This window comes from Pogona vitticeps, chromosome 5 (genome assembly GCF_051106095.1).
Source record: "Pogona vitticeps strain Pit_001003342236 chromosome 5, PviZW2.1, whole genome shotgun sequence".
Classification (NCBI taxonomy): Eukaryota; Metazoa; Chordata; class Lepidosauria; order Squamata; family Agamidae; genus Pogona; species Pogona vitticeps.
This window is the reverse complement of record NC_135787.1, coordinates 125,928,977-125,952,944: the sequence shown is the minus strand read 5'-3', so window position 1 is coordinate 125,952,944 and position 23,968 is coordinate 125,928,977. Positions and strand designations below refer to the sequence as shown.

General features: G+C 42.5%; 1 protein-coding gene across 1 annotated transcript; it reads left to right on the top strand.

The window, feature by feature from the left end:
• Nucleotides 1-6,372: 6,372 nt before the first annotated feature.
• On the top strand, nt 6,373-20,776 carry LOC110089641 (phospholipase A2 inhibitor and Ly6/PLAUR domain-containing protein). Its single transcript, XM_020812848.3, has 5 exons — nt 6,373-6,591; nt 9,848-9,964; nt 11,194-11,349; nt 14,547-14,687; nt 16,454-20,776. The coding sequence occupies exons 1-5, from the start codon at nt 6,543-6,545 to the stop codon at nt 16,699-16,701; spliced, it is 711 nt and encodes a 236-aa protein (XP_020668507.3). The 5' UTR covers nt 6,373-6,542; the 3' UTR covers nt 16,702-20,776.
• The last annotated feature ends 3,192 nt before the right edge of the window (nt 20,777-23,968 follow it).

Here is a 23,968-nt window from a genome sequence, read left to right as displayed (position 1 = left end):
CAGCCAGTGGTGAAGGCTCCTGGGAGTTTTAGTCCAAGAACATCTGGGGAGCCAAGGTTGGGAACCGCTGCTCTAAATGTTGCAGAACTGCCATTCCTTTCCACAGTAGCCAGCACAGTGAAAGGTAAAAGCAAAGCAAAGTGTGCTGCCTATATACCACACCATAGTGCTTCAAGGACTCTCTGGGTGGTTTACAAGTTAATTATGCAGGCTACACATTCTCCCCCTCCCTTTGCACCCCAGCAAGCTGGGTACTCATTTCACCGACCTTGGAATGATAGAAGGCTGAGTCAACCTTTAGCCAGCTACCTGGGACTGAACACAGTTTTGGCTACAGTGCAGCAGTTTAACCACTGTGCCATGAGTATCAGTGGGTTGATGAGAGCTGTAGTCCAGCAATATCTGGAAGGCCACACATTTTGAAGACATAAAGTCCAACAACATCTGGAGGGCCACAGGCTTCCCACATTTGATGTATATAACCCAGAGATTGAAGGTGGTGGAGTGGGAAAGGGAATGTCAACTCTCAGAATTCCCCAACCAGCATAGCCAAGGAATTCTGGGAATTGTAGTCCAAAGCTCCCCATACAAGATGGACAAATAATTGTTTGTGAGGCATAATTGCCACTTGAAAAATCCATAGAGCATATAAATATCAACGAAGAAATTTTTCCCAGTGGAATTTGTAATGAGAATTCATCATAGCTACAACAATTACAGCATCCTGCCAAATTAAGCTGGAAATAAAAAGCATCCGCAGGCAATTGCACAGCAAGACATCGACTCTCTGCTGTGCTGTCTCATTAGACAAGCATCTGCCCCCTGCAACCTAGATACAAAACCAAGCTGTGCTGTACCAGCAGGGATTTTATAGCCTGCAGCAGAGTAAGGCTACTAGCTTAAGGTGTGTGTAAGGCTCTGCCAGGTTTAATGTGACTGCACAAGAACCTGCAGGTATCAGCAAAAATGTATTAATAAAAACAGATATTAATGAACTTCTCTTAACAATCTTATAGTCATGTCCCCAAAAAGAATCCTTTATGCTAATGGATCGCAGATAATAGTTGAAAGCCTCGTTATCACCCCATTTCATCACCAAACCAAGAGTCCTTCAGACCCAGGTATATGGTGTTGTTCCTCTAGCTCTGAAAACAGTCCTGGAGCTGTGCTGCTCCCTCCCCATGCCACTGAGTACAGGCTTGGCATAGTGAAAGGCAAACCTTATATTCGCAAAGGCTTTCACGGCCAGGATCTAATGGTTGTCCTGGGTTTTTCGGGCTCTTTGGCCAAGTTCTGAAGATTGTTCTTCCTAACGTTTCGCCAGTCTCTGTGGCCGGCATCTTCAGAGGACAGCAACCAGGTTGCTGTCCTCTGAAGATGCCGGCCACAGAGACTGGTGAAACGTTAGGAAGAACAATCTTCAGAACACGGCCAAAGAGCCTGAAAAACCCAGGACAACCATTAAACCTTATATTCTTTGCTGCCTGAAGCAAAGGACAAAGGTTGCACTTCCTTCATTCCACACATAGAGACTGAATGTACTGTCACATCTGGCATTGAACGTGACTTCATTATCTGCAATGGGATTGCACTCTCTGGGGAACCAGGTGAACCTAGGGGGTGGAGAACATGCTGTAGGGCATACATAGCACAGTGTCATTCCAAAGAAGGAGGAAGCTTACGAGGAAGAGTGCCACTGCTGGCTCACTGAATCTGCCACCTGAAGACATTCCTCATTCCGCCTAATGCTCGGGCTAGCTATGCAGAGTAAGCAGGGGGTGAAGAGCATTTGCTCCTTATATGAGTGGCAATTTCTGCCCAAAGAAAGCTTCTGTCCCATTAAGAGTTCTGTGAAGAGATATGCTGTTAATTATGCCACATTTGGGGCTGAGCAGTTGTTGTCGGACCTATGGAAAGAATCGTTTATAAGTTTTGGTCTTCAGCTGGTGAGATGCATATATTGTTTTCCTCACTATCTTTCCTACCCCCACCCCCGAAAGCATTGTTAACAGAATGTGAAAGAAAAAGAAATCATGCAGGCTGACTTTAGGAGAAGAGAGAAAGAAGAAATAATAATACAAAGTTTGGTATCTAAACATATATTTGAAGCAGGTTGTTGGGGGTTTTGACTGACATGTTTTTAATCTGTTTTCTTGAGTGTTTGCATGTGTTTTCTGCCTTGAATTCTAAATTTATTATTTTAATATATTCTGATAAGCACTGTGCTGCAGTGGTTAATGCATCACTATACAGGCCTTCCCCCAGGAAAAAGATTGCTGCAGATATACCTGCCAATTTTCACATTTCAATCCTATTCATTTTTATTTTCCCTGCCCTTTTTGGTAGGAAGGTGAGATTAACTCAGTCTGAAAAAGGATAAAGTCTAACAAGTTTTGTTGTATCTTGCAGTTGGTAAGAAGGAACGCATGCATTCAAGCAAGCGGGCAGGTAGCTTCAAAAGCCTCTTTGTAGACTACTTGTTGGCATATCACCCTTTGAGGAAATGATCAGCCAATTAGCAGACCTCAAAGAGGGATAAGCAGGCATGCTTTTGAATGGACAGGTACTGCTGAAGCCCTGCCGAATCCAATTTTACAAAATGAACACTGGAAAGCAAGAGAAGAAAACCATAAAGCGAAAGCTTTTGGAGGATGAGGTACGCAGTGTTTTGTATACATAGCGTTTACTTCTAATCTCATAATGGTATGTATCTGGATAATGATCATGCTAACCCTATGAAGCAGCACATCATCATGTTCAGAAGCTACCAAAAACTCAGAGGCAATTTTGAAAGCAGAAAGTCACACACAAGGAGAAGAATGGTCCAAGAAGTGTTTCCTCATGAGCCAGCAAAGGTGTCCTCCCCTATAAAGGAACATGCATGCTTGAAGAGAGAGAGGCTAAGGTGCTGTGTCAGTCAAAGCCTGCTTTCCTGAGAGGGGTGTGGGCGGCTGCTGGAGTCTGGGATGAGACTTGTTTACAGGCGTGTGCTAGCCTGAAAGGAAGCAAGCAGGATGACTCATGGGTTTTCTGGCAAACAGTCATGAGCCACAACATTGGCATCTGCATCTGCAATTTGTGAGCAACCCCTTCACAGTGCACACCAGCATAGGAGGGCAGAATCCTGGTTCACTGAACAATATGTACAGGCAACGAGGGTGTGTGAAGTTGTCTCCAGAATACCGAGGGTTGTGGGGAGAAACAATGGGAATATAGGTTGCTGCCTTAAACTACTAGGTCAGATTTTCTGTCTGTTGGTTGGACTGACTTGTGGTGGCAGCTCTCCAGGATTTCAGGAGAGACATAATTCTGTTCAATACAAGATGCTGAGATAGTGATCCTTTCCATTGATGTGCTCTACTACTGAGCAGTGGTCAACCCCCAGATATCATGACAGAGTAGGCTAGGATTTCACATTTGTCTAGTTTGACCAGAAGACTGGAATAGGTGATAAACTACTCCTTAAGCTTTTGCCATTACGATCAGATATTGTGGGAGTTGTAGCAGACATGCAGTAGATGAGCTGCTTGTAGCAAATACAGAGCTTCCTAATTTGTAGCTTTATGTCTTAGCTATTTCACTACAGCAGCCTATTGGCTATTGGCTGTTGAGTTTGTTCTCTTTCTCTGAATGTCCTGGAGCCATCTGGTGGGTATCTGTTATGAAGCACTGGGTTTCTATTACAAGATTACCAGTAGATTTTTCCACCATCATGTAGAAAGGTGGTGTGAGGTACTGGTTCAATTGCTAGATTGGTCTTATGAGATACAGGCTTTAGTCCCTGCTGAGCCATGGAACTTACTGAGTGGTCTTGTACTACTTACTCATTCTCAGCCTCATCTACCTCGCAAAGTTATTTTGACAATAAAAGTTGGCAAAAATGAGGAATATAAATGTCTTGATTAGATGATAGGTGGATGGGAATTAATGGTTGTTGTGGGTTTTTTGGGCTCTTTGACCGTGTTCTGAAGGCCCGAAAGAGCCCGAAAAACCCAGAACAACCATTAGATCCCGGCCGTGAAAGCCTTCGCGAATATATTGGATGGGAATTACTGATTTTAAGAAAAAAGTTAAGACTGTCCCTCATCCTCTTCAAATATTTAGTTGAAGCCCCAAATACTGGTTTTGCACAAAATAAAACAATCCTGAAGTACATCTGTTGGGCACTCATAGCTAGAAACAGAAGTCAAACAGTGTTCTAAGCCCCGCCCTCAGCATCATCAGCCTATGTTGGCTCCACCCTCGAGTGTCCCTTCATTTAAGGCAGTTGTCTAGGAAAGAACCTCTCCACATGAGAAGATATTTGCTTCATGTGAATCAAACATCTGGTTGGTGGGCACCCAAGGGGCCCCATGGTCACAAGGGGCCCCATGCAGAACCAAAGGGGTGAAAAAGCCACCACTTTTGAAATAGCTCAACTGGCACCTGTTTTGGTACAAAACAGAGAGGAGTAGCTTCTGGCCATTTGGCTGTTTTGGCCTATGCTCTCCATCAGCTCCACCCAGGAAGGCCAATGGTGAAGGATTATGGGACACATAGTCCAAAACACTAGATGGGTAAATGTTCCCTGTTTTAAAATATTGCTGTATAATTTAGTCATTCAGCATTACAGAGGAAGTGGTCTGGTAACATTTGCTCAGTGTTACAATTTATGTAAGAAACACCTGTGCATTCAGCATTTGCTGTGTGAGGCTAGTGACAATGTTTCTCATTTATGGTTATAAGAATGAGCTTCAACGAAGTTCACACATAGGCTCCCCTTTCTTCCTCCAGCACAGCTATAAAGAGACTGGAAGTTTTTGTTTGGGGTTTAGACCACCCACAGCTATGTCAGAACCCAGAAAGTGCCAACTTCGATTTACAGTAGGAGCCCCATATCCACAGGATCAGTATCCATGGTTTCAGTTATCTGCTGTATACTGCAGACCTATATACAACACACAAGGGGGCAGGCCTTGTGATCTTCGTCCTGCCCCCTTGTGGCCTTTGTCCCACCTCCTTGTATGTTACATATAGGGTTCGTTACTATCCGTGGTTATAGGTGTTTGGGGTAGATTGTGGAATGGATCCCTCGTAGATCCCTCACAGATACAGCAGTTCTACTTTATAGCTTAAAAAGCTGACTTATTTTCTTTTAAATCAATCACTATTATCATAATAATATATATTATATATAATGATATATCATAACCACAGTCTAGGTTTCAGAAATGATGGTAAACTGTTGGTTCGTTAAAACACAAGATTTCTGTCTCCTTCTTCTGGCTGTTCTGGAGGAGGACTGGGCATGGCATGTGTGAGTTGAGCTTGTGATTCCCTTGACACTGTATCAGTTGTGGGCAGTATGGCATTTGTCACTGTTTGTCTTCCACCCACCCACCCCTGGATCCCTGTGAGATGTACCTGCTCTCCCTGTCCCCAAAATCAGAGGTGACTAGAAGTCTGTTTCAACCCTCAAAATTTGAAGCCCTCACCTATCCTTAAAATAGAAAGTTGGATCCTCTGGATGAGGGGACATGATTTTCTGGTTTGGGATGCTTTTTCCAGTGATGGAGGGACCTGCTGAGGGTTTTCAAGGGGGCTGCCCAATTCATACCCATGCAATAGAACATCATTTATTTATTTCCATCCAAATGTCTCTTCTCTTTATATTCGTGAAGGCTTTCATGGCTGGGATCTAATGGTTGTTGTGGGTTTTTTGGGCTCTTTGGCCATGTTCTGAAGGTTGTTCTTCCTAACGTTTCACCAGTTTCTGTGGCCGGCATCTTCAGAGGACAGCACTTTGTGCTCTGGTTAGTTCACTCCCAAGCCAACTACACCAGAGCACAGAGTGCTGTCCTCTGAAGATGCCGGCCACAGAAACTGGAGAAACGTTAGGAAGAACAGCCTTCAGAACACGGCCAAAAAGCCCGAAAAACCCACAACAACCATCTCTTCTCTTTGCTGGTGCTAACAGCTTTTGCTGATACGTATTAATGTCTTAGGTCATACAGTGACAAAAGCACTTGTGCGCGGAAGCATCCTGTTGCGCACGTCGAAATTATCTTTTTCTTGACAGAATATTGCTTGTGCTATGTCAGCTTTGCTGCTGGGGCCTTTTATTTCATCAGGGTTGAAGAAGATCTCAGCTGTTGTTTCGCTCAATGGATTAATGAGAAACCACCAGTTTCCTGTGGCAAAACCTATCATGGAGTCTAAATATTTCCATGGAGTCTGCTGTGTGAAAATAAAGATGTTAGGACAAGCAAGTTCAACCTCCCTGGTCACACATGAAACCCTGTGTAAAGAGCTTGTTGGGAGGATAAGGGGGGGGGAGCAGAATGGAAGGCCCTTTGCACTCCCTAGAGGAAAAGTGAGATTGAAGTGCAACAATGAAAAAGGTACCATGCTTGCTCCACTTCCTTTCCAATAGTGCATCCATGAGGAGGAAAGATGCTTTTGAATACTCCTCCCTCATTTGCAGTAATTGTCTGCAGGACTATAAGTGCCAGGTGGAAGAGTTAGCCACATCAGAAGCCTAACCCAGTTCTTACTCAACCATAATGCAGGCTTCCCTTGGCATTTGCCTCCTCCTAGCAGTTGTAGCCAGAGGTGAGTATCTCATTCAATTGTAGTGAGTATTATTATGCTATGGGGTCAGTGGTGTGCTTACTTGCTCCTGCAGTGTGTATGTGTGTGTGCACGTACACACACATGTAAAAAGTGAGATAAAGAGAGAGATACATGGTAGGCATGCTCAAGGGCATTCTTAAGCCGCATGGAATTAATGATGTAATCGGATTCACTCACATGCCAGATTACGAAAATCTACTTGCTGTTCCAAAACTCTATAAGCTTCAGTATACACCTCTGTGTGTTTCAGAATAATATTTCAGAATGATATATATGCCATAATTGTGGAACTTGTCCAAACAAGTGTTCATTTTATCAGATGAACAGTTTCTAGTCCAATGTTTTATGTAATTTTATACAACACATATATAACATACTACATAAAATTCATATATTTCTATATTACATATGAAAGTTATTTACATATCATATATTTAAAATTTTTAATCATAGACTACATCTCTGATGTTCAGAATTGTATTGCATGTTACCTTGTTTGGCACTATTGTTAGCTGCCTGGTGAATGGGTGCATAAGCAGGTGATATATAATCATTTATATAAATACATTAAGAGTAAATAAAATGGCTATATTAATCTCATTTCTGAAACTGGATATTCATCATTTTTGAAAGGTTCATTTTTAAAATTCTATTAGTGCCAGCTGAACATATACAGTATGTGAAAGATGTAGCATCCTTCCCATTGTGAGTAGCTCATCACGTCACTGAAAATGAAATTGCACAAGAGTTAATATGCTGTCGGAGGATTTATTGATTATATGACACAAGTGTCAATTTTAAAATCATTTCCATATACTGTCTTTATGATTTGACTAATCTTGCTTCCAAACAAGGCACTAAAGTAACAAAGTATCAGGAAATGAATACAGTATTAATCAAAATTAAATTAGGTTAGTGATGAATGCCTGGTTGTTAGGTATTCAATATTAATTATAATCATACTAGATATTAATACAAACAGGTTATGATAATTAATGGAAAGACTGGAAAGACTAATCAAATAAATTAATTGTGGTGGGAAGGTGCCTGTTGTTTTTTATAGTCACTTTAATATCTAGAGAATAAAGAAGGACATGAATAGGAAACATCTGGTCTTGCAAAGCCCAATATCCCCTCACCATAAGCTCCAGTGGTGAGACCTGATGGAGATGCAGTCCAGTGAAACCTAGAAAGCTGCACATTCTCCACATTGATCCAGGATGAGGGTAGGGGATGGGATGGCACCACTCTATTAGTTTTGAACTAGGACGTAATCTGGATTGACATGGACTATTTTGCTGAGTCTGCCTGACACACTGATTTGGTGATGATGTCAGTTAGACCATTGCCATGTTCTTGTAGTTTATTTAATATAGTTTAAAATGAATTCATTATCTTAATCTGGGCCTTGTCTGTCTATCTGCCTGCCTGTCTCCCATCTTGAAGTCTAGTCTTTTTAGCTGCAAAGATAATGACAGTCTAAGGCAACCATTTCTGTTAAAAACTCAGAACCTAGAGCAGGGTGTGGCGATTTATCATTCTCTATAGCTTTTGCCATTGGGACATGGTGGCGCTGCAAGTTAAACAACAGAAGCCTTTGTGTGCTGCAGGGTCAGAAGACCAGCAGTCGTAATATCGAATCCACGCGACGGAGTGAGCTCCCGTCGCTTGTCCCAGCTCCTGCCAACCTAGCAGTTCGAAGGCATGTAAAAATGCGAGTAGATAAATAGGTACCACCATGGCGGGAAGGTAACGGCGTTCCATGTCTAGTCGTGCTGGCCACATGACCACGGAAACTGTCTATGGACAAACACTGGCTCTACAGCTTGGAGACAGGGATGAGCACTGCACCCTAGAGTCGGACACGACTGGACTAAATGTCAAGGGGAACCTCTACCTTTACCTATAGCTTTTGCCATACCCCGTGCAGTGTCATGAACAGAGTGATGTACTAAGACTCAGGAAGCTGGAACTCAAATCTCTGCTCCACAGTAGGGGGTGTGGAACTAGTAAAGCCACTCCTTAAATACCTCACATACCTTGGAATCCCTAAGGAGGTAAATGATCCAGATGAACAAGTTATGTTGCTGTGTCGTTTTTGCTCTACCCATGTCAACATAGCAACATAACAAGAACTTCATTAGACAAGTGCTGCCATTTATCCCTCATCTTTTTTATACTGATGAAAATCTAGAGGAACATCTCAAAGTGTTTTCCAAAACCTCATCAGAATGGAAAGACTTGAAAGTTTCTTGGTCTTTCTAGGTTTTTTGTTGTTGTTGTTGTTGTTGTTGTTGTTGTTGTGTTGTCTCATTTTGACACTTTTGCTAGAACTCCAAGACACTAGAGCCTAGTGCAAAAAAAAAAACTTGGAATAAAAGAATTCTGAGCCCAGTTTTGTTTTTAATTGCAGAACAGAAAAGAGTCCACAGTTCTTCCACATAAAAATCCTTGCCTAGTTACCTCCAAATGTTGTCATTTTAGTAGTTTCAGGATAGAGAGAAGACTGTAAGTAAAGTCAGAAAATCTTGCTGTGTTATTGCACCCAGAGATGCACTATTAGATCCAAATGTACCTTTTGTTGAGCAGGATCTGCATGTATTATTCCTTGACTAGTCTAGCAGGGGCAGGATCAAGAGTCAGCATAATTGGACAGAGCTTGCAAAGACAGATATGGGCCCATTTCCCCCTTCACCATGGCAAATTCCTTGATCATTTGCCTCTTCCTCTGACCCAAATAGGTGTGAAGGAGGAGCAGTAAACACCACTTACTGCTTGACAGTTAGTAAATACAGTATTATGATGGGGGATAAGAAGCAGCAGCTGGCCTATGTGTATGTTAAGGTAGATTTACTGTGTGGGAAGAGACTATTGATTATGCCCACCCCAGGGCTGCACTCTTGCACAATCTGCTGTGGAATTTTGAAAAGATGCTTTTTAGACCAGAACTCCCAGAACACTTTTTTGAAGTTAATCCAGATTCTTATTATTTGCTTCTTGTAACCATACAATTCTATATGTACCATAATTAACCTGAATGAACCATGCAGTCAGGAGTTTATCTTATCATGCATATTCTTCTGATTTAGGAAGATAGGTATGAGACATCAGAGAGAACATCAGGCCAGAGTTCGGCCATTTCTTCTCCTGAAAATCAGATGAGTAAATGGAAACAGGAATTTGTAAAATCCACAATATCTTTCATCTCCCTACTCTGCCCCTGTCTGTCTTCCAGGGACTGCTCTACAATGTGAAGTTTGCATGGGTCTCGGCCACAACTGCACTGGTGAAATCGAGACATGTCCTTCAGACCATGAGTTCTGTGGCATCACTGTGTTTGAAAGTGAACGGGGTAAGCAATCAAAAAAAAAAAAAAAAGATGGCATAGACTTCACAATCAGATCATTTTCAGAATCCAAAATACAGAATTTGTGGTTTATTGATATAAATTGAAAAACACCCATTGTAGATTCTCTTTTCTCTGGAAATATTGTTGGTGGATGTGAGTTTCCCGCATGCCTTCTTCTCCCGCATCTCACCTCCTCCTTAGCAGATGGACCAGACACTTGCTCTTGTTTTAACTCAATTTGTTTAATTAATAACAACTTGTCTTTCTCTTGGGATCCTTCCACTGGCTTTAACATAAATGTGGTCTCCGTTCTCTTCACTGACCCCGTTAGATGTCCACTTTTAACTTCCAAACTCTTCCCATATGTAGCCCCATTTTTTTCCTAGGGGCCTTCCACTGAACCTAGTCTCCAGTCCCTGGGTCATCTTTGACTATCCATTAGGTAGGTTGTCCTCCAACCTATTCTTCTCAGCCCATTAGTTCCATGCTTCTCCTTCTCCACTGTCTCTCACCTTCCCTCCTTCTCTTCAACTTCCTGCTCCCTCTTAGTCACTGACTCCTCCCCTTTTTCCCTGCATTTCCTTATTTCTAAATGTCCTGGCCTTTTCATAATTCCCAGGCTTTCTGCTTTTGCCAGTGTACTCTCCGGGAAGGACTTGGTTTCCTCTCCAGCAGAGATCTCTCTTATTTCTATTGCAGCTATCACTTGTTGGGGAAGGGACAGCTCCCTGATGGGACATGCCCTCTCCCTATCCCTTTTCTTACATTGGCCAACATATAAACAATCTTCTCTGTAATGGCACCCTTGTTGTCATTCCTCTGCCTCAGGAGATCTAGTTAGCCTGGATGTTACCATTTTAATTTTTAACAGCCTTTGCTGCTACTTTGAATCCTGGGTGTGTCTGGCAGCACAGACTCAACAATGGAGTTGTAATTTTCATGCTATCATTTTAAGCATAGAGTTTTCAGAGTCTGTATTTTCCTGTACTGTATTTTACGTCATACGATGATTAATTCTGCAATCTACTTTAGGGTCCCAGACCAGCTGACAAGTGACGACTGAACATAATAATGATTTTCCTATTGATGTTGTTTTTTATAATGAAAAGAGGCACCTGTGTGAAAGGCAACATGCCTGTGGGCTTCTCGCTTCTCAATGATTTTAAAGATGTTCTTAAGTTTGGAACTTTTATGTACCATCACAATCTGCTTCCCCCCCCCCCCCCCCGCAGAAGAAATAAAGGTTAATGGCATCGTGAAGAACTGTGTCCCATCCAGTGTTTGTGGAGCTGGTTCTGCTGATATTAACATAGGCAAAAAGGGAAGATCCAGGACCACTATGTTCTGCTGCAAGGACAACGCTTGCAATAGAGCCTCTGTTGTGACATGTAAGTATCCATTTGCCACTTTCCTCCCCAGTCCTTCTGTACATGCTACTGTATGCACTTATTGGGGGTTTCTTAAAGGAAGTGCAGTCCAGCCATCACAGGCCATGATTGGCCCCAGATGTTTTGGCTGTTCAAGAAGCCGCAGAGAATATGAGATACACACTTCAGATATATCTGCAATGTGCCTGAGGGGGCTAGGGCCTGCAGAAGCATTGGGTTGCTTCAGGTGCGACAGACTAGAAAGTCTACTCCTAAAAATAGTGCGATTCTGACATATTCCTTGGATTGTTTGCATAATCCAGTATTGCCAGGATTTGGTACAAGAATGAAACTGGAAACGGTGCACTTTTGGCAAGTTCTCCCTTCCCACAGCTGTAGTGGTTAGCTGAAGAAGGCCATCTTCAAACATGAGAGCTGTTTTCTGCACAAGCAACGAATAAATGAATTGCAGGCAGCAGACGTTTCTGGCCTCCAGAGTAGATCTGTATACCTACAGTACTTCGGCACAAATATATTCCAATACATGGACAGCAGATTAAATTTATTGGACAGATGAAGAAGACCCATGCTGTTTGAGGAAACTGACAGTGCCTGCCAGTTGCCCATGATAATTTTTGCTCCCTGTAGTCAGTGCTTTTATATTAGTGAGTAATGGAATCAGAGGTTACAGGGTGAAAGCCTCAGGATTTTCTGATTAACAGGCACTGTGACATCATCTGCAACCTCCTTAGGCTTTCCCTGTTCCCTCTGAGTTCAGCTATGATCTTCACAGCAGCTGGAGAAAAATGGATTTTCCAAGAGTGATATATTGTTGCAAACTAATGCTGTTTTAATACAGGGTGTTGATGTTATTTGTTCTTGAAAGGGCAACTAAGAGCCGTTGCCATTATAAAATACCTGCTCCTGGCGGAAACAAAAACCTATCAAAACTCACGTTGATCTTGATCAGTCCAGCTGTCACTATTTTGGACTCTTTCAGGGTGGGGGGCTGGTTATGAAGACAGGCAGGATGAGCATCTTCATTTCCAAATTTACTACTACATTGTTCTGAATACTAAAACAGGGCTGAGGAAACTTCAGCGCTCTCTAGATGATAATAAACTACTATTATACTCTTTGTACTTTACTATTTGCCAGAATGGCTAGTGCTGAATGGAGCCAGAGTCCAACAACATCTCCAGGGCCACAGGTTCACTGGCAATGTGTAGCCTGTATAATTAAAATTGTAAACCGCCCGGAGAGTGCTTGTAGCGCTATGGGGCGGTATATAAGTCCAATAAATAAATAAATAAATAAAACGCTTTTCTCTGTATAATTTACTTTATCTGTCTATTTATAAATGGCTTTCTGTGGATAGGCAGATCTGCAGGTGTTTTCTCATTCATGGGCGTTTGTGAAATGGGAGATCTTCATGTGGTTTCCAATTCATGGTAGAAGGATCTTACCATCTTTGCTGAAAAATAACAGGGGAACTATTTGACCCACTACTTGCTGTGTCTCTGTGTCTCACATACTATGAATTCAGAACTGATGGAAGCAAAACGTTGTCTGCATACCATTCTCTGCTGCTGAGAGAAAAATGTTATTATGCAGCACAGCAAATCAACATTCTACCAAGCAGCTCTAAAAATAAGGGCAGCCCAAACAAAAACTTACAACTCTGAAACTGGAGTTCAGATCAGCATCAGATTTGGCACAGATGTCGCAGATGGTCTGGTCTTGCTCTGTGCCAAATATAGTGAAATTTAGATAAGGGGTTTTTAAGTTATGATTTTTTTAAAAGTAAAACCCCTCATGCAAAACAAGCAATCCTAAATGTCCCAAAGATTTAAAATAGCTCATATAAATCAAAAAGACCAGTCTTGCTTATCTTGAATGGGAATGGTAGGTTTCACCTGCTTTTTAAAAAATTGGAAATAATCAGGTTGCAGGGCTGAAATATGGATCCTCAAAAAAGGCCTTTCAAAAGGGAAAGACAACCACATTGTTACAAGATTGAGAAGGCCTAGATCAGTCTTACTAGCAAGAGTTTCAAAAGCAAATATATTGTTGAAGTTTTGTGGGTTGGAACAGAGATGTTTGGGGGGTAATGGAAGTTCATAGAAACGATCAGGCAACAGGTGTTCTTTGAAGTGGGGGGAAACCCCACAGGATTACTTTAAAGAAAGTAATAGAAGGGCAGTCCTCCAGAAAGGGGGATATTTTCCCATGTATATGTAGGGAATCAGCATACAATTTTTAAAGGTATGTTCATAGTATTTCTGCATTACTTGTGTTTCTCCCAGCCCTGAGTGCTTTCAACAAACATTGTCTCAGGATTTCTGAGACAAATCTTCAAAGGAGAAAATCAGCTCCAGATCTAGGGCAATCTGAAATGTTGACCCTGTCAGTCAGGATGCAGTTAGTTGATTCTCAGGAGGATAACTTTTTAACTCCTTCTTACACAAACAGGCATTCATGCTGACAAAGGGATTCTGTGTCTGGTTGTAAAAATATTTTAAAAGAGATTTTTAAAAAAAGAGGAGAACAAATATTCAGAAGCTCACTCATTTAAGCTGTTTTTTGCTTTGTGGCCAGGGATGGTCTTACTCGATGTTAGCAGAGCCTTTGTGCCTATATGCTGTCATAGTTTCAACCACTCTACCCATCTTGTCATTATATAATTGTCTGGTAATTAAGAAAATAATACAAAGATATTATGTGCCATCAAGCCACTTCTGATATGTGGCGACTATATGAGTTAATGATCTCCAAAGTGTCATGTCATTAACAGCTGTCCTCAGATCTTGCATACCAATAGTGTCTCATTTTTGACTGTTCTCTCTTCCACACAGCCCTGAAAAACAGTCCTGACAATTACTTTGTGTTTGGGTGAGATGTGGTTAACTGATGAAAAAAGGAATCAGCTTCTGGTATTTCCCCTTGCTTTTTGTCATTTTGTGAATGGTGCTGAGTAGAAGAGAGTATCCTGTAGACCATCTTGAGTGCTGCCATTGGTGTTGTCAACATTCAGGCTGCCCTTTGCTATGTAAAGCAATGCAACATTCTTGGGGAGGAGGAGTGCATAGGTGAAACAAATGGTTTCCCTTCACCCCCTCAAGCTTTAGCCCAAAGATATTGCTACAGTTCAATGGGCCTGTGCTCTTATCACACAGAATCCTTACCAAAAGCTGATGTCCATTTTTCTATTTGTCCAGTGCCCCGCTTAGATACCAAGCTCAATGGCCTGCAGTGCCCAGCCTGCTACACCTCATCTTCTGAGTCATGCCAAGATGACACCGTGGACTGTGTTGGAGCAGAAGCTCATTGCATTGATTTGGCTGGATACGTGTATTCGGGTAAATTATTTAGTCATTCATATGTGTGTGCATTTGGTTTGTGTTCTTGCTGGCTTTGGCCATTATCCCCAGTATAGAAACATTATGTCAGACTTTTTTGAAAGAAAGAAAGAAAGAACTAGTTCTCTAATTCCTGACACAAATTGCTCCTTCCTTATTGCTGCCAGTGATGGTGAAAAAATGGGGTTGTGGTTTTTGTTTTGATTCTTTTCAGGGAGGAGGAATTTGGCAGCAGTAGAGATTCATGACATCCATGTGTAGGCATTGGTGGGTACAAGATGTATACATTGCTATACACATGTACCTAGAGGTAAGTCCCATTGAATTCCATGGGGCTCAATACTGAGTAGATGGAGTTACACTGTTAGGGAGTCTGTCTAAACCAGAGATGAGCAAACCTGCTAGGTTTAGCAGCAATTTTCACCAACCCCTGCCCTTGCACAAGGGCCAAGCCCTCTGGCACCTTCCACTGAAAAACCATTGGAGTGAAAATGGCCAATGAAACTGCTGAAGGCTTCTGGGGAAGGCAGCAGGCCATGTACAGGATTTTCAGCCCCTGTCAGACCTTTTTAAGAAAAAGGAAGTGACCTCATCTACATAGGGAAAATGAATTTTGCCACACACTTCTATTATAGGGTTTGTATCAGCAGGCAGTATCTATTCAGCAAGGTCTAATCCTAATGCTCGATTTGCCTACCCACTCCCCACAAGGGAAGAATTTGGTCCAGCACTCTGAGCAGCCCTGGGAGACTAGGAAGATGGCTATTTTGCACCATGCAGTAATGCTTTCCTCACTCAGGGGCACTTGGGGAAATCAGTGTGGCATCTGGGCTCAGCTGCCTGCTGTTGCTCAGTGAGATAAGGCTGCCCATCACCTCTGCCACACCAGGTAAGCCTGCTGGGCCCCAACAACATGTGGGGTTGCTGATGTGCCCTTTGTGCAGTCAGATTTTAGAAGCAATATATCTTCTGCACTGATCTGCTGGACACAATAGATGGACAGCAAGCTTTCATGAGAATGTATGCCTAGTGCAACGTTATCATTTGGTTTCTTTATGGATAAGTTTCCAGCTTTCAACATCAATCTCATTAACCAAAGCAACGAAGTTGCTACCAGGTCCTGTTATGTGCTGTCAAATCTTACAGCAACCCTAATAGAGCTTTCAAAGTAAGTGGGATATTTAAGGAGTGGTTTCACCAGTTCCACACCCCCAGTGAGTTTCCATGGCTGAGTGGAGATTCAAACCCAGGGTCCTGATTCCTATTCATCACTTTGTCCACTACACCATACTGGGTATCTCTGTGGTCTATTTTACTGATTCCTCTGTCTGGTATATTGGAGGGGAAAACTGCATTGTTTTATCATGCTGTTTTATGTTTCTGTTGTTGAATTTTAGATATTCTTCCCTGTAATCGAAAGGGTTGAAAAGGCCCATCTATTAATCAATAGCTGGTGGACAGCTCAGTGGTTTAGTTATCTGACCGCAGGACCTGAGGTTAGACGTTTGATTCCCTGCTGTGATTTCTTGACAAGGGCTGGGCTTGATGATCCATAAGGTCCTTTCCAGCTCTGCAGCTCTAAGATTAAAATAAAAACACAAATCACACAAGATTTGTCTGCTCTGAAGGGGGAAAGCCATCTCTAGGAAGGCAAGGACTTCTTTCGCTGGGCTTTGAGAAATGGATAGATGATCAACTACTGCCCCCTTGTGGCTAATCACCATCTTGTTCTCTTTTTCTCCCTTTTTTTGCTCCTCCGATGCCAGGTGAAACATCTCAAGAAGTTGCCATGAAGGGCTGCGCTACTGAGGCTGTCTGTGCTGCTACTGTGGGAGGTGCTGCAACGTTCACGAGTGTCAGCTCAGCAATCACGAAACTTGAGTGCAGAGCAGCCACCAGCACAGCTGGCCTTGCTCTTACTAGACCAACTGGCTTCTTCATTTTGGTTGTTGTTGGGCTCCTGCTGATTCAGCTCTCAACACAACAGTTGTGCTCTTTATCAAGTGGATTATGAGGAGCTAAGCCAAAGCCTGCACTAAAATGTTGCTCTCTCGTAACTGAACTGGTTATGACTAAGGCAGGGCGGGTAACCTCCAAAAATCCAGAGGCCACACATCCCTAGACCTTGAACAACTGCACTCACTCCAACAATCCCAGCTTCTTAGAATTCATTCTTCTGCTTTCTATTGGCCAGATTTTATCATTCTCCACACACACACACGCACACACATACACACTTTTAAAATCAGTTTTCAGGGGCCCAGAGTCCTGGGAGGCTCTCAAAACAAGTCCAATTTGTCCTCCCCACTCCTTGTTGCACTGAGAAGACTATGTGAGCCATTTTCTTCCAAAATAATTAATAAATTGAGGGTGCAGGGGTGCTAGAAGTTACCATTTGACCCACATGGTATCTAAGCGGGGCACTGGATGTGGACATTGGCTACATGTTGTCCACCTCTGGATTAAGGTATGATTACAAATTAAGTATTATACATGAACAGCTAATTAAGTATTTTAAATCTTTTTAGTCAATCACAGGTTCTGTTTATTCAGTTTTACTTAACATATATTGTTTCACAAAGTTTGTAAGCCACTATGACCATGACTTCATCATAGAAAGGCTGGGTGTAAAATTAATTTAATAAATTATGATGATGACAATGATGACTATAGTACATCATCACTGTGATATCACACAGTATTAGAAATCATGGCCATAACACTTCATCCCTAGCTGGTTGCCTCAAACCATGCATTCCAGCCCCACTCTGCTCTGCTCAGTGCCATCACCCTTCTACATTTATAAAGTGATGAGTTTGTGGCATGTGTTTCCCCTCTACCTGTGGACATTGTCTATGTGAGTCAGAACCCTGCTTTTCCATGGTCCAGACTCACAGGGAGGGCCTCCATTATCCATGCTCTCCTTCAGACCCGCTACCTACTACAAGTAAGATGATGAAGAAAATAACAATGAGGGAAGATGGGGGCCAGGACCCTTCTCTCTAGTTTTCTACTAGGTTTGTAGCATCCTAATAGGCCTTCTGTGTCATACCAATATGAACCTGACCGTCTTGATCAAAATATTTGCCTACTGCTCCTGTAATGGGGTCATATTGGACATATTAATTATAGCTCCTACCTTTTGTATCTTTTTGCACCTGTTTACTTAGAAAGAGATGTGTCAGAAGTCAAGACTGTCTTAAATCTATGTTTTCTGATTTGAGATCTCCTCTCATCATTCAGGGTGTGAAGCAATTGTGGTTATTTACCCTACAGCCTATTTAAAGAGCTTGTCTCTGCCCTGGTGATTATAGAAACTACACCTTTTTTATTTAAGTACATGCCAAAACACCCCAGGAGCTAGTTTATAGAAGCATTTTGGCCATTAGCAGCTCTGGCTTTTCATCAGACTGTGTCACTAAAGGCTGAGAGAATAGTGTGTATATTATACAAGCAGTGAAATCAACATAACGCCTCCCCTTACATCAGGACTGCCTTGCTTTTCCCAAGCAATGTGTCCATCTCCTAATCGATGTTAAACTAGGGCAACAAACTGATTAAATGTTGGACTGAGTAACAACTACGTCTCAGACCTTTTCTAAAGCTAACTAGTTCCTTAAATAGAAAAATCAATGACATAAACAAGACAGGGAATATTGATTTGTTTCTTATTTATATCAGCTTTGGACAAGTTATATTTCTTCTGTCTACGCTTTAACGACTCCAAGACTACTGATCTATGCACTGGATACATAACCACAATGATCAATGAAGACCTTCCATTCAGGTTCATGTTTTAGCTATTCTGTGCTGAAAATCAGGCAACAGTATTCCCACAGGTATTTAAAACACTGTGCATTCAATTAACTTCACATTTAGGAAAGATGCTTACCTAATCTAATCAAAATATTTTAGTTTTTTTAAGGAGTTCTGCTTTTAAATTCTCATTGTGGCATAAAATGTGTGACAGTTTCCATTTACTCACAGGCCCACTGTAGCCAAACTTCTGATTGCCTTAGCCCACACATAGAGAATGTTTTAGGTGAAATGAACCTTCCTTACATAAATCGGTATGGCTCTGCTGATGGAATAGCCGATGGACACTTCGTGTTGTAGCATTGCTAAAGGTAAGCAGAGGAAGTCCTAGCCTGGATGCAAGATCAAAAGAAGTATCCTATGAATCCGATATAATTGGGTAATGTGAAACCCAACCCATAATGTCTTGTTAAATATGCTCCTCACAGTTCACTATCTGAGAGACGTTTTGGTGGGTACTTCAAAAATACTATTAACATACAGAAATGTTCAAGATCTTATTTACTCAATCGGTTATCATGTAACTACTTGGGTTCAGGCAATGAGCAGGCTGATGGGCTTTCACCAGATAAAAGGACAGTAAAGAGTCTCTTAGCAATAGATTAAGGAAGTCAACCACACACAGAGATGGATGTCTGCCAGCAGCACTCCTGGTGGGCGACTCATCAAGGAAGCAGAATGAGAAGTCTTCTCCTGACTCTCTTCTCTTGGCTCCCTGCCCCCAGGAGACTGTCCTTTTATTAACATTACAAGGTCACAGGTAGTGACAGCATTACAGATAGTAGACAGGGTTCAGATAGGACAATGGTTATATCATGTTACAGTGGTGCCTTGCTTAACGATGATAATCCATTCCAGGAAAATCACAATTAAGCGAAAACATCGTAAAGCGAAAATAAAAACCCCATTGAAACGCATTGAAACCCGTTCAATGCATTCCAATGGGGTAAAAACTCACAGTCCAGTGAAGATCCTCCATACGGCGGCCATTTTCGCTGCCTGTATAGCGAGGAATCTGTCCCTAAACACAGCAGGGAGCCATTTTAATCACCCAGTGGCCATTCTGAAATTGCCAATCAGCTGTTTGAAAAACATCGTTTTCCAAAGAATTGGTTCTGTAGCAGGGAACCGATCATTGCAAAGCAAAATTCCCCCATTCAGACCATTGTTTTGTGATTGCAAAAAGATCATTGTTAAGCGGTTTCATCGTAATGCGGGGCAATTGTAAAGCGAGGTGCCACTGTATTAGGATTGGTCTGGGGAAAGGCAATTAATCAAGCCCTCTGACTGGCCTAAGGAAAGGCCTCTATGGCAAGCTCTCTATGATAATGAGAAAGAGGAAGAATGGTGGCAGCTCCTCACCTCAGAAGCAGCCACAGGATGCTAGGAGAGTTTTCTCTACACTACAACACCCATGTGGCTTAGCAACCTTGGGAATGGCACCCCCACAACTACTGCAGCTTTTTTTGCTTCAATGCTTGACATATAAAAAAGTGTACTCCTTGTACACAATTGAAAGGCAAGTGTCGGTGATGCCTTTAATAGAACACTAAAATATCACAAACAAGCTAGCTTTTGACTCCTCTGGGAGTCTTCATTACAGAGCTGGGGATGGTACAGAAGACCCTGCTACTTCTGAACTGATTCTGCAGCTTCCATTTTGAAACTTGCTTTAAACAGAGGAAACAACCATGATTTTTGAAACTTTAATATTCCCCCAGATCCTGTATGAGATGAAAGCTAGCTTCTGTATCTAATATTTCAGTGTTCTAATAAAGGTATAACTGATTCTTGCCGTTCAACATATGAGCAATTCACATTCTGAGGTAACTTTAGTACTGATTATCACATGATCTTTGGTCATTAGAGGATAACTCGTTGGATAGTTCAGTGAGCTGGAGCACCTGGTTAGGGGCTTGATTATCTACTGTGCCTCCCAGGAGAAGACGCCTATGCGGTCATGGGGCGAGCTGCATAGATTCAGAGGGCTATAAGAAGGGGAGACTGATAAATCATTTACCTTGGAAAGACTGCCAGATCTGATATGAAAGAACATAATTACTTAGAGAAGGCTAATTTGAGCAAAATGATCAAAGATCCCAAGTAGAATGGCAGGGGCTCTGGGTGAGACAAAGGAGCTCAGCAACAGATAAAGTGACAGGAGAAGTTGGTCTCAGAGCTTAGAAAACTTACTCTTGTCCCTACACTTCCAGAATAACCCTAAGAATATAGGGCCAAAGTGGAGGCCTGCTTACTGATTGATGCAACCTGGAAACTGCAGTCTAAAATTTTTTCCAAAGCTTATGATGTACTATTCTAACTAACCCACTTCCTGTCTCAAATGGCTCTTGTTCAGGATTAGCTGTAGAATAAAAAGTTAGAGAAGCCCATTTGGTCAAACCAAGGACTACTCTAGTTGTGACTTCCTACGTTAAGCAATAGGACTTCAGCCTTTGAACAGGGAGTACTGCTGATTTCAAAATACAGTGGTACCTCACTTAGTGATGTTAATTCGTTCAGAAAAAATCACTGCTAAGCGATTTCATCGCAAAGCAAAATAAAAAGCCCATAGAAATGCATTAAAACGTGATTATTGCATTCCTATGGGCTTAAAACTCACCGTTGAGCGAAGATCCTCCATTTTCGGTGCCTCTAAAGCGAGGAATCCATCCCAAAAAACAGCGGGTGGCCATGTTTTTTCCCCAGTGGCCATTTTGAAACCTCCGATCAGCTGTGTGAAAATGGGGGCTTTGCGATGATCGTTTCCCTGCAAAGCGAAAATACCCTATAGGGAACATCGCAAAGCGATCGCTTTTGCGATTGCAAAAAGTCCATCGCAAAGCGATTTTGTCGCTAAACGGAGCGATCGCTATGCGAAGCACCACTTATAGCAAGTAAAATTACTTACTGTTTGCTTCAAAGAGAAAAGGAAAAAGACATGACAAGTGATACAGGGCTAATCACAGCTGAAGGGGAATGTGAAGATCTCAGGTTTAAAAACTACTTGATGAAGAAAGGTGGTGAACTGTGAAATCCTGCTGTCTGTTAGCAACAGCTGTACAGGATATATACAGTAGTCCCCATTAAGAGCAATGCTGCTGAAATCAACAATGGTACCTTTGTGCCAAAGGGATAAGGCCTAAAGCATTGATACAGATTTAATTTTGACACTACCTATGGTGACTTCTGTGACCACGCAAACCAGTAATCTATATCAAACTACCACAACAATATTTAAATTCAAATCCAAATTTAATATCTGGGCTTCCAGTTTATTGCTTGCTTGCTTGCTTGTGGCATTTATGGAGATTTGAAGTGGAGGCATCACCCAGCTTTCTTCTCACCACAGGAAAGAAGGCAGGTGCCCTACGCATAGTGTATGTAGGACAAGCAATCCTAGGACAGGAAATTCCAGGACTGGGATCTTGGTTTTGGTCAATTAGGATCCGCCCTGCCATTAGACAGGGTGAGGCAGCTGCCCCAGGCAGCAAATGGGGGGGGGGCAAAAGGAACAGTGACAAGCAATTGGAGGAAAGTCGTATGTGTGTCATGGTGTGGCTAGGACATGGGGGCTCCCTGTTTCATTGCCAGTGATTAAATAAGAATCAGTTGCAAGTCAGGTTGTTTTTGGAAATTGAGGAAAGAACCATTTGGAGGAAGATGTGGGGAAAATCTAGTGAGAAAGCAAATAAGTAATCCCATTGTATTCTCGAAGGCTTTCACAGCCGGGATCTGATGGTTGTTGGGGGTTTTTCGGGCTCTTTGGCCGTGTTCTGGAGGTTGTTCTTCCGGATGTTTCACCACTCTTTTTCCATGGTCAATTGTATATTTGGGCGGATGCTGTTAAGATGGTTTAGAAATTCTTCCAGTTTTTCTTTACCATGGTTCCAAATTACAAAGGTGTCATCCACGTATCGGAACCAGACTGTGGTGTGGAGGGTGCCGAAGCCAGGGCCTGTTTTTTGAAATGTTCCATGTAGAAGTTTGCTATAACTGGGCTGAGGGGGCTCCCCATGGCCACTCCATCTGTCTGTTCATAGAACCCGTTATCCCACTGAAAGTAGCTGGCCGTTAGGCAGTGTTGGAAAAGGGCCTTGATGTCTTCTGGAAAGATCGGCTGGAGGAGTGTCAGAGTGTCTTTTATAGGTACCTTGGTGAATAGGGATACTATGTCAAAGCTAATTAGTCTGTCCCCGGGCTTGAGTTTTAGGGTGCTGATTTTCCTTATGAAATGTCCTGAGCTGATGTAGGATGAGGTTTGTCCAATGTGGGTCTGTAGGAGGGTCGCTAGGTGTTTCGCTATTTCATATGTTGGGGAGCCAATGGCACTTACAATAGGCCTGAGAGGGATTGAATCTTTGTGGATTTGGGGGAGTCTGCATAGTCTTGGTGGGAGAGCTTCTGTCTTGCAGGTTCGTTGAAGGACGTTGGGGTGCAGGGAGAAACTCTTGATCAGCATGTTTGTTTGTTTTTTGATTTTGTTGGTTGGGTCCCGTTTCAGTTTCTGTAGGTGGTGGGTCTAAAACTTAACAGGACCAGCACTGAAAAATACAGCCTGCAAAAGTCAGTGAACTCTACCCAGCCACAAGGACCAGGGATCATTGCATAAAAAAGACCAGCTAAAGACACCCATCAACCATAGTGAGAGATAATCTCTCCCCCTTATCACAACAATACATCCACAACAAAAACATGCTGATCACCCAATCTCCTGAAAAAGTCAAAAGCTGTTCCCAAAGCTGTAAATAATCTACTATCCAACAAACAGCAACAGAGCATAGACAGAGTTCCTACTCCAGTCCTCTGAAGAGGCCAGCCACAGAGACTGGCGAAACGTCAGGAAGAACGACTTTCAGAACACGGCCAAAGAGCCCAAAAAACCCACAACAACCATCTGATCCCATTCTTTGCCTCAGGCAACAAAACACCATAGGTCAGCAGTGTGGCCAATTGATTCCAGAAATCTCCCTCTCTTCACTGCTAGCTACATCTTCCTTGCTTCCTGGACACCAACCAGATGGCTGTGGTGTGGAATCAGGATTACATCACAGTTTGTAAAAACAAACCAAGGAGAAAGTAACTTTGTCATATTTGTCATAGAGCCACGTTTGCTATAATTTTTGCTTGATGAAGAGCTCTATGGAACTGAAAAAAATGTGCCTGGTTTGTCACCTTTTCGTGATCTCATAAATGTCCTGTTCAACCCACTATTTTGCTTCTATGAATGGATCGCAGCGTCTTTCTAACTAGTTCTAGAGCGTGCTCTTTTTCCGCACCTTGATTTCACTACTACGGTGGTTGCCAACCTTGGGCAACCCAAGTGTTCTTAGACTGCAATTCCCGGAATCCTTCACCGCGCTAGCCGAGGTTTCTGGGACTTGCAGTCCAAGAACACCTGGGTTACCCAGGGCTGGGAACCACGGCTCTTCTGCAAGCTAAGAACGGATTAGCTGGCAGTCCTTTGA

Coding starts and splice junctions, on each gene's coding strand:
- LOC110089641 (XM_020812848.3), top strand. CDS start 6,543: ATGCAGGCTTCCCTTGGCATTTGCCTCCTCCTAGCAGTTGTAGCCAGA. Junction 9,965..11,193: donor TGTGTTTGAAAGTGAACGGG/GTAAGCAATCAA, acceptor CCCCCCCCGCAG/AAGAAATAAAGGTTAATGGC. Junction 14,688..16,453: donor GGCTGGATACGTGTATTCGG/GTAAATTATTTA, acceptor CTCCGATGCCAG/GTGAAACATCTCAAGAAGTT.